The 9,840-nt window shown below is 55.0% G+C and overlaps 1 protein-coding gene across 1 annotated transcript in view; it reads right to left on the bottom strand.

Moving 5' to 3' along the window:
- Window positions 1-281, bottom strand: part of CLPB (ClpB homolog, mitochondrial AAA ATPase chaperonin) — a 135,227-nt gene extending 134,946 nt beyond the window's left edge. Inside the window, exon 1 of the mRNA XM_026658360.1 lies at window positions 1-281. This exon is cut by the window's left edge and continues 142 nt beyond it. Within this exon, the coding sequence (XP_026514145.1) occupies window positions 1-245 (245 nt within the window). The 5' untranslated portion in view covers window positions 246-281.
- Window positions 282-9,840: the final 9,559 nt, after the last annotated feature.

Raw genomic sequence — 9,840 nt, 5'->3', positions numbered from 1 at the left:
GCCCCCAGACACTGCAGCCCCTGGGCTCTGGTGGCCGCGCGCTGGTACTGCAGCTGCGCCGCCCCGCGCCCCCTAGCGGCCGCTCCCGGGGACTGCGGCTCCCTGCGCCCCCCAGCGGCCCCGCCCTGGCCCGCCGGGTCCGTCCGCGCCGAGGCGCCACGGGAGGGCCGCGGGGGCGGCGGCCGGGCCCTCAGGAGCCGGGCGAGGCCCGGAGGCGGAGGTCTGGACAGCAGGGAGGCCAGCATCGTGGCCCCGGCCCGGCCTCGCTCGGGCCCCTCCGCGGCGCCGGCAGAGGAGAAAAACAAAGATGGCGGCCCCCGAGAAAATGCTTCAGAGGCGACGCTGCGTCGGGACGCCGCAGCGGCGCGAACTGCCTGGCGGGAGTTGTAGTCTGTTCGCAGGCAGAGCCCCGCGGATGTCCGGCTGAGGACTACAACTCCCATGAGGCCCCTGGGTCTACGCAAACAATACTCCCCGCCCTCCTCACACGCGGCGCTCAGCGGCGGGCCGCGGAGCATGCTGGGCCGCGTAAACTCCCGAGGCATGCTGGGCAATGTCGTTCTGGTAACAGGGATGCGGGCGCCCCGCTGCACTTCATAGGGCGGCGTGAGCCAGTGCTGCCGGTAGGTGGCAGCATGGCCTCGCGGTTCGTGCTTCGGCTTTGGGAGCGCGGGGCCCTGGGTTCTAGCCCTGAGCCTGAGTGGAAGGAGAGTCTAGGGCTGAGAGCCGCAGAGGCCAGGACCCCTGGGGTCTGTTCCCAGGCCTGGGAGGGGTCTGGCCAGCAGGACTCCAGGCCCTTGGGAGGAAGTGGGCCCTGGTGGCTAGAGCAGGATATCGTAGGGGGGTGTCTGTTCCTGGCCGGGGATTGGGATCAGCATCGGGCCATTGGGTCTCAGGAGCACTAACAATGTGATGATGGTGATGGGCACCCAGAGCTGAGTGCAACCCCCAGCCAGGGGGCCTTGGCAAACGCCCCAGCCCTGTGCCGTCTGACCCACAGCGGGACCAGGGCTGACTCCCCCTCCAGGGCTGTGGTGCTCTGATTGCTGTGTCAGCCAGAGGTTTTTGCAAGAAGAGATTTTCCCTGTGGACTGTGATTTCCCGCATCAGGCCAAGAACTAAGTCTGTGAAACAACCCCCACCCCCACTAGTTGCTATGGTTTAATAACCCCATTAAATTCCATGCAGTGTCTCAGGGTCGTAGGGGGTTCACTGCACCAGGCAGGTACCGTGGGGGGGGGGGGGACATTTCTGCCTCTCCTGAGGTGACCTGGCTAGTTGAGCTGAGCAGGGAGTGGGGTGAGATTCCCTACCCCTGGCTGAGACCAAGCTGGGGATAGTAGGGAAGCTGCTGCCAGACACCCACAATCCCTTTCCTGCTTCACCTGTCAGGGATGGTCTAGACTAGTGGCTCTCAACCAGGGGTATGTCCCCCCCCTGCGGGTACGCAGAGGTCTTCTGGGGAGTACATCAACTCATCTCGATATTTGCCTAGTTTTACAACAGGCTACATAAAAAGCCCCAGTGAAGTCAGTACAAACTAAAATTTCAGACAATGACTTGTTTCTGCTGCTCTGTAGACTGTACGTGGAAATGGAAGTACAGTATTTACATTCCAATTGATTTATTTTATATTTATATGATGAGAAAGTCAGCAACTTTTCATTAATATTGTGCTGTGACCCGTCTGATTTTGTAGGCAAGTCGTTTTGAAGTGAGGTGAAACTTGGGGGTACGCAGGACAAATCAGACTCCTGAAAGGGGTACAGTCGTCTGGGAAGGTTGAGAGCCGCTGATCTAGGCAACACTTAGTCCTGCCTTGAGAGGGGACTGAACTAGACGACCTCTCGAAGTCCCTTCCAGTCCTACGCGTCTATGATTTCCCCCACCTAGCACAGGGGCTCAGCTCTGCATGCTGACGGCTGTGTCGTGAGCAACCAGCAACGTACAGCGCAGGCTGGCAGTGACTCAGCCCAGACAACCAGGGCGTTGGGAGACAGCGAGGGTTCACCTGACTCTTAAACAAGGGCAGCTGTTAGCTAACCCCCCCCCCCCCCCCCGTTCCAGCCAGCAACAGCGCTGCGTCGGGTCCCCCATTCCCCTCCTCCGCCCGTTTATAATTATCTTCCCTTCTCGTTAGCATGTGCAGTTCCCTGGTGGGTGTCGTGAGAGCAGCTTGGTGCAGGGGGGGAGCTCCAGTGCCTTCCAGATGGTGAGCTGCATGGGGAGGCCTCGGGGGCACTAAGGAAGGGGGATCCTGGGAGCATAGAGCAGGCCCTGGGGGGTGAGGGGCATAGGGTGGGGTGTTCGGGGGGTGGTAGTAACTGTATCTCCCCCCTGGGCTGCTTTGTGGTGTGGGGTGGCAGGCTCTGTCCATGGAGCGCTGAACGGTGATACTACAAAGCCAGTGCTGGGCACCACTCAGCAAGGTAAATGCACCCCAGCAGCTGGCAGACGCCAGCCCCTGCGATTGCCGTCCAACCCTCCCCCCATGCAACTTAACCCTGATCTTCAGCCCCCCGCTTTTCCAGTCCTGACCCCCGCTCCCCCTCAGCTCTGTCACAGCACCTCCGTCCTGGTCTATCACTCCCCTTAGGAAGGAACAATCAGATGCACACATATAAAATGGGAAATGACTGCCTAGGAAGGAGTACTGCGGAAAGAGATCTGGGGGTCATAGTGGATCACAAGCTAAATATGAGTCAACAGTGTAACGCTGTTGCAAAAAAAGCAAACATCATTCTGGGATGTATTAGCAGGAGTGTTGTACGCAAGACACGAGAAGTAATTCTTCCGCTCTACTCCGCTCTGATTAGGCCTCAGCTGGAATCCTGTGTCCAGTTCTGGGCGCCACATTTCATGAAAGATGTGGACAAACTGCAGAAAGGCCAGAGAAGAGCAACATAAATGATTCAAGGTCTAGAAAACGTGACCTAGGAGGGAATACTGACAAAATTGGGGTTTGTGTAGTCTGGAGAAGAGAAGACTGAGATGGGACATGATAACAGTTTTTAAGTACATAAAAGGTTGTTACAAGGAGGAGAGAGAAAAATTGTTCTCCTTAACCTCTGAGGATAGGACAAGAAGCAATGGGCTTAAACTGCAGCAAGGGAGGTTTAGGTTGGACATTAGGAAAAACTTCCTAACTGTCAGGGTTGTTTAGCACTGGAATAAATTGCCTAGGGAGGTTGTGGAATCTCCGTCATTGGAGATTTTTAAGAGCAGGTTGGACAAACACCTGTCAGGGATGGTCTAGAATAGATAATACTTAGTCCTGCCGCGAGTGCTGGGGACTGGATTAGACCTCTCCAGGTCCCTTCCAATCCTGAGTCTATGATTCGATTGCCCCCTGCTATTCCCATCCCCTTCTACCCACAGAGTGTAGTGGTTATTCAGACCTCCAATCCTGCATCTCTCCTGAGAGGTAACCACTAATTGTCTCAGATTCTCTGATGTGAATAATCCAGTGATGAGACTTTATTGAAACTTACTAAATTTGTCAATTGCTTTTCATAGAATCATAGAATATCAGGGTTGGAGGAGACCTCAGGAGGTATCTAATCCAACCCCCGGCTCAAAGCAGGACCAACCCCAACTAAATCACCCCAGCCAGGGCTTTGTCAAGCCGGGCCTTAAAAACCCCTAAGGATGGAGATTCCACCACTTCCCTAGGTAACCCATTCCAGTGCTTCACCACCCTCCTAGTGAAAAAGTTTTTAACCCCAACCAAGTTAGCTCCTAGGTTTAGGAGATACAGCCCTCCAATCCTGCATCTCTCCCAGAGAGAACAAGCCAGTGTGTCTCTCCTGTGCTACAGATCCTCAGACGCTGTCCCTTGTTTCTTATCCACCCACGAGAGCTTCTGCTCTGTGCTCCATTACATCTTACAGGGGTTTCCCGTGTAACTGATCTTCAGAAGTGACATAACATGGTAAGGAGCTGCCTGCCTGCCGGAGGAGCTGCTGTCATTCAGCTGCTCTCGCCATTCTGCATGTGGTGGGTGTAATAATAATGATCTGTCAGAGCAGAGCAGCTACATGGAAGGGGCAGGCCGCCTGCCAGCTTGAAGGCAGTTTCTTCAAACTGACAGGTGTCAGTCATTGGAGCTGCCTGAAAACTGCATCCCCTGGGGAAGGAAATGTTTTGCTTACAAAACCGTCGCATTTCTTGCAAAAGCGCAGCCTTCGTGAACCTCTTAGATGCAAATATATTCACCCCTTGCAGCCCTCTCGCAAAAAGGATGCAGTATCTGTTTATACATCCCTGGCAACCCTCTGATCAACATCTCGATGGTAAACACCAATCGAGAGGCCGCAGACACTGCATAAAACCTCATTAACAGTAGGTGCTTGGCCCAGGTCAGGATACCCCTCCGCTGTCCTGCCAGCAAGGTGTTCCCACTGAATTCACATCAGGGTTCTGTAACTCCAGCTGCTTCAAGGATCCTCACCCACACCTGTTCTGTGCACAGGTGCCAGGGTCACAAGGGGGCCTGTGACAGTCATTTGTGAAAGCTTCACTGCTCCCCAACCTGGGCAAGGCAGGCAGGGAATGGGATTGGCACGCCAGGAGCTTCTTAAATCAAGGCGTGGATGCTGGAGAGTGAGATCCATAACTGGGAACTGTATTGATCACGTTTACACTGCAGGGGAATCTGCATGTCTGATCAGACTCCCATCGCCCTTGTCCCAGCATGCACCGGGCTCTGGGTAAAACCTGGGCTGGAAGAACCCACCTGTAACGAATCCTGAAACTTGCAGGGTATCAGATTTGGTTAGGGAGATGCCTCCCACGGGCCGTTAGCTCGGTTCTCCAGTGACGCTCTCATTTTCCTTCCAGAGTGCACTCCCCATTGCAAGGTGGATTAGACTCTGGAATCTAGTGCTGCGACCTCCTGGGCCCCAGTCCGTAACGGGACGGTGCTGGCTTATCCCCAGCATGGTGGAACGAGCTGCTGTGTTCTGGACAGTGGTCACGCAGGCCCCAGGTGCTGTGCGTCTGCTGCAAAGTGGTTCATACAGCGCCCCCTCCGCCCCCCAGCCTTTAAAAAATCCACACTAGAGGATGCTATGAAGACAACGCTGCCCTGGAGTGGTAAGATTTCAGCGAGCCAGGTTCATCGCAGCTACCACAGTCTGCAGCAGGTCTCAAAGTGACTCCAACAAAGCCATTGCGGGGCCCATTCAAGGCAAAAGCGGGTTGTCTTAACTCCCGGCACTGTCACCACCAGGGATGTGAAAATCAACCTGTTCTCCCTGTCTCTCCAACCACCGCAGTAATACAGACCCTGCCCTGGGAACCTAGCCCCGCTCCGCGAGCCATGAGAGCTCTCCCGTAGCCGCCTGGGCTCCGTAAAGCCAGCAGCTCTAAAAGCAAGTCAGAGACACACGGGCCAAGTGTCTACCGAGCAAGATTGATGCTAGTCACTTTCCAGTAGCTGCACTTCCATGCCTGCACTCACTGCCCGGCGAGGGGGGATATTAGCAAAGGCGCTTTCGCTCCGGCAGACGTCTCCCCGTGGGAGTCAGTGCCTTGGAGAGCGGGTCTGGTATTTCTTTCTCCATCTGTCTGTGTTTATAGGAACGTGTGACAATCCAGAGACTGTTTCTGCCTTCCCCACCCCCGGCCGCGCTAGCTAAACAAATAATGTACAACAACGTGCCCGCTGCTCGATGCCTCCGCAGCGTCTGTGCCGGTATTGAATAACCTCATTGCCCCGCGACCCGGAAAGGCCGGCCTGCCTGCGTCCCTAGCATCCCTTCAGAAGTGGCGCTGTAGCTGCTTTGGGCACAGGCCGGAGGGATAGCGCGGTGGGGGACCCAGGAAAGGGGCAAGGAGGAGGACCCCCTGTGCAGCCTGATCCCGAGGCAGTGCTGGAGCAGAGCGGAAGAGCCTTATTACCCTGGGCCTGTCCAAAGCAATGTGAGGGAGATGGAGCCGAGCCCTGACTTAAGGCAGTGTGGTCTAGTGAGTAGGGCACAGAACTGGGACTCGGCAGACCTGGCTCTGCTACTGACTTGCTGTGTGACCTTGGGCAAGTCACTTCCCCTCTGCTTCCCTTCCCATTCTTTGTCCCTGTCTGTTTACTTGTGAGCTGACTGGGGCAGGGCAGGGCCTCTCTCTCCATGTGAGTGTAGTGGGGCCCTGATTTTGGCTGGGGCATCTCTATTGCCACGGCAACAGATATGATAAGCAGCAGGGAAGCATCCTCCCACCTGATCCAAGGCGATGGAGACTCACTATCAACCCCCCTCTCCCAGCCCGACAGTCCAAAAAAATTTATTTTTTTAAATTGAACAGCTTAATTGAGCTGAAACCCAGGAACAGCCTGCTGCTGTACAGAGATACCACAGCCATTCGTGACTGGACCCACATCCTCCTGCCTTAAAGCCTGACACCTGCCACTTGAACTAAAGGAGAATCTTCATTAAATGTTAGCAGTATAGGGCCTATGACACAGATGTGAGCAGTTTGGATTCCATCCAGGAGAGGGCAGAAGTGACACATACACATTTAGCCAGCTCATTACAATATAAACTACAGTGCGCTCCAGTGGGGGAACCTGAGCGTGAAATAAATTGGCAAGAATTATTTTGTCTTTTCTATTTAGCTGTCTCTTTGGAAGTGAAATCTTGGCCCATTAGTGACAAAATTCCCATTGATTTCAGTGGGGCCAGGATTCCACCCCAGGCACACAGCTCATGTACCTGTAGGGTCAGAAGTAGATGGGGGCCAGTTCAGACACCCCTGGCCTCAGGATAGCACGCGCTCGGATTCAACTAACTGGCCACTAGATGGCAGGACAACGCCACACAAACTGGACCGAAAGTTCATGTGTCCGGCAATGAAGATCCTCATAATGTCTTGCAATTTTATTAAGATCTTTGGCCCTAAAGATCGCCCTCTCGCCACTGAAATGCAGCTACCTCTGAGTATCAGAGGGGTAGCCGTGTTAGTCTGGATCTGTAAAAGCAGCAAAGAGTCCTGTGGCACCTTATAGACTAACAGACGTATTGGAGCATGAGCTTTCGTGAGTGAAGTGGGTATTCACCCACGAAAGCTCATGCTCCAATACGTCTGTATAAGGTGCCACAGGACTCTTTGCTGCTTCTACCTCTGAGGTGGAACATGGCACCTGCTTTAACAGCGCAGGGCAACACTACCCGACAGGAAGGGAAGAAAACTGTATCCAGTGTGAAACTACATTTCAGAGGGAATTTAGGCGAAGCGAAAAGTGGAGCATGAATGTGGATTCTATGCCACTGGCTATAGACATTGGGCTCAGTACAGAGGTAACTGGTGAGATGTAAGGGCCTGTGATAGACAGGCGACCAAACTAGATAAACTGATAGTCCCCTCTGGCCTTGAACTTTTGGCAAGTCACTCGATCTCTTTGTGCCTCAGTTTCCTCACCTGTGAAATGGAGCCAGTGCTACCAGCCTGCCCCAGCTCACAGGGGTGCTGTGGGATCCCGGGCTGCTCCCCAGAATCTTTGTGTTTTAACCACTAGCCCGTGCTCCCTGCCTCAGAGACACGCCCGCAGCAGAGGGGCTGCTGTCTTCTGCCACCTGTCTGCGTCTATGCCCGTTCCCCACTCACTCAAACCCTGAGTGAGATTTTGGCTGCTCACTGAGGCCTTGCTGAAGACAACAGGCCCCCTTACCGGGCCAGATCCCCATCAGGCGTCAGACAGCGCAGCTCCTTTCAAGTCAAGCTTGGCACCGTCTGTGGCTCTGGTCTTGCAGGCAGTGGAGCAGCTGGGCCTGCCTGACAGCCCCCGCGCCCCCACCTCCGCCCGCAGGGAGCTTGTAGAGAGGTCAGTGCATTTGCCTCCCGTGCACGGCATGGGCCCCAAACCTGCGTGGTTCTGAGCCTGCCGCTGAGAGACCGAGGGCCCCCAGCACCTGCTGCAGTCAGCATGAGCGGAGGGGGCCAGATAGACCCTGCATGAGTGCTCCCCATCAGGGCAATTGCTGACAGCTGCCGCTCAGCGTGTGTGGGGAGTGGGGGCTGCCTGGCTCCTAGGTCTGCCTCTCACGGTGGCAGATAAGAGCTGTAGCTTGCCGCTGGCCAACAGCCCTGCCATGGGGCTATGGTTTAATGATGGCACGCGTCACCTCACCTCCCCCAGCTGGGCTGGTGTACAGGAATCGCAGGGCAGGTGTACGGAGCCTAGGGAATCCCCCTCGGTACAGAGAGCCCCTGGACCTGCTGCTAAGCCAGCTCTCGGTGCCCGTTTCCCCCCCCTGAAAAGCCTTGGGGTGGAGGGGAGGTTAGGGCAGTGTTGAAAGGCCCCCACAGTCTCTGCACAGGGGAGGTGCCCTCGCACTGGTATCTGGGCCAGCGCAGGGATCGGTCTGTGCCTCGGTTTCCCCACCTTGTAACATGGGGATAACGGCCCGGCCTTTCTGTCTTGTCTATTCGGAGCATAGCTGTCCGGGCTGGGGCTCTCACTATGCATGTGCAGCGCCCGGCGCAGCGGGGACCCAACCTCCACGGGGTCTCTGAGAACCCTCGGAATACACAGAATAACAAATAACATTCCTTCCCGCAGACGCTGTCACCAGGGCCTGGCCCACGGCTCCACCCTGCCTGGGGCTCTGGCCCTGTTGTATTTACCCCCATCCAAAGAGCAAGTCCACTTGCTCGGTAATTCCCCTTAGCAGTTACCTTCACCCCAGCTCCAGCAAGCTCCACTTAGTGGGTACAGGGGGAAATCTCACACTCGAGTGTCCGCTCCCACTCGTGCTGGGACCCAGGGAGACTTTCCATTGACTTAGGAGCAAACCCCATTACTATGTGTGTGACAGTAACACCTAGAGACTTCACCTGAGACCAGGGTCCTATTGTGTTAGGTGCTGTACAAACGCACAGCAAGAAGCACTCCCCCATAAATGAAACACACCAGGCTGACAAATGACAGGAGGGGAACCAGAGGTGAAATGGCTGGCCCAGGGTTATTAGCAGCACCAGGGACAGACCCCAGAACCAGGTCTCCTCAATCCTAAGCCAGTGGTCTCTTCACTGGTCCACGCTGCCTCTCTGTATCGCCCCGCCTCAAGCAGCAGCTGTGCGGAACGCGAACCGTGATTGTGTTTACATGTGAGGGAGCCCCTGTTTCCAGAAGGAGCCTAAAGAATTTCCATGGGCAGCAGGACATAGCTAGTGGGAGACCTGTCCAGGAAAATAGATACAAGGAAAGCAATAAATACAGGACATTTAACATCACTGAAATGCACCGTCCTCTGGGGAGGAGGCCAGCAACCAGCTAGCATCCAACAGGGCAGGAGGGGAACATTTTAGCCAAAGATAGAGGATCAAGCCTCAGGATCTTTAATGTTCCATGTTTATGGGAGCTCCATGTTTATCATCCATCAAAGACTCCAGATCAAATGTGCTCAAATTGCAAGCGGAAAGATTTTTTTTCCAGAGTGCCAGCACTGTGAACTCCCTCTGGGATCTGAGAGTCAAGCTGGCTTCTTTCTGGCTTGTGCATGGTCTTGAGAAATACAGATTTTGCAGTGCAAATGGTACCCTTAGTGGCAACTGTGCAGCACCCGTGGCCTTCAGATCTGCCCTTCGTTACACCGGGGGAGCCTTACTGCCGCCAAACTGGGACTGCACGGGTGTAATGTAAACAGGATCAGGCCCTGCAATTGGAAATTAGGCCCAGCTCCTCAAAGGTATTTAGGTGCCTAACTCCCATTGAAAAAAGCAACAGAGAGTCCTGGGGCACCTTTAAGACTAACAGATGTATTGGAGCATAAGCTTTCGTGGGTGAATGCCCACTTCGTCGGACATGCATCCGACGAAGTGGGCATTCACCCACGAAAGCTTATG

This window comes from Terrapene carolina, unplaced genomic scaffold, assembly GCF_002925995.2.
Source record: "Terrapene carolina triunguis isolate 2854851 unplaced genomic scaffold, T_m_triunguis-2.0 Scaffold430, whole genome shotgun sequence".
Taxonomy (NCBI): Eukaryota; Metazoa; Chordata; order Testudines; family Emydidae; genus Terrapene; species Terrapene triunguis.
Note: the sequence above shows the minus strand (reverse complement) of the source record. Positions and strands in the feature narration are given on the sequence as shown.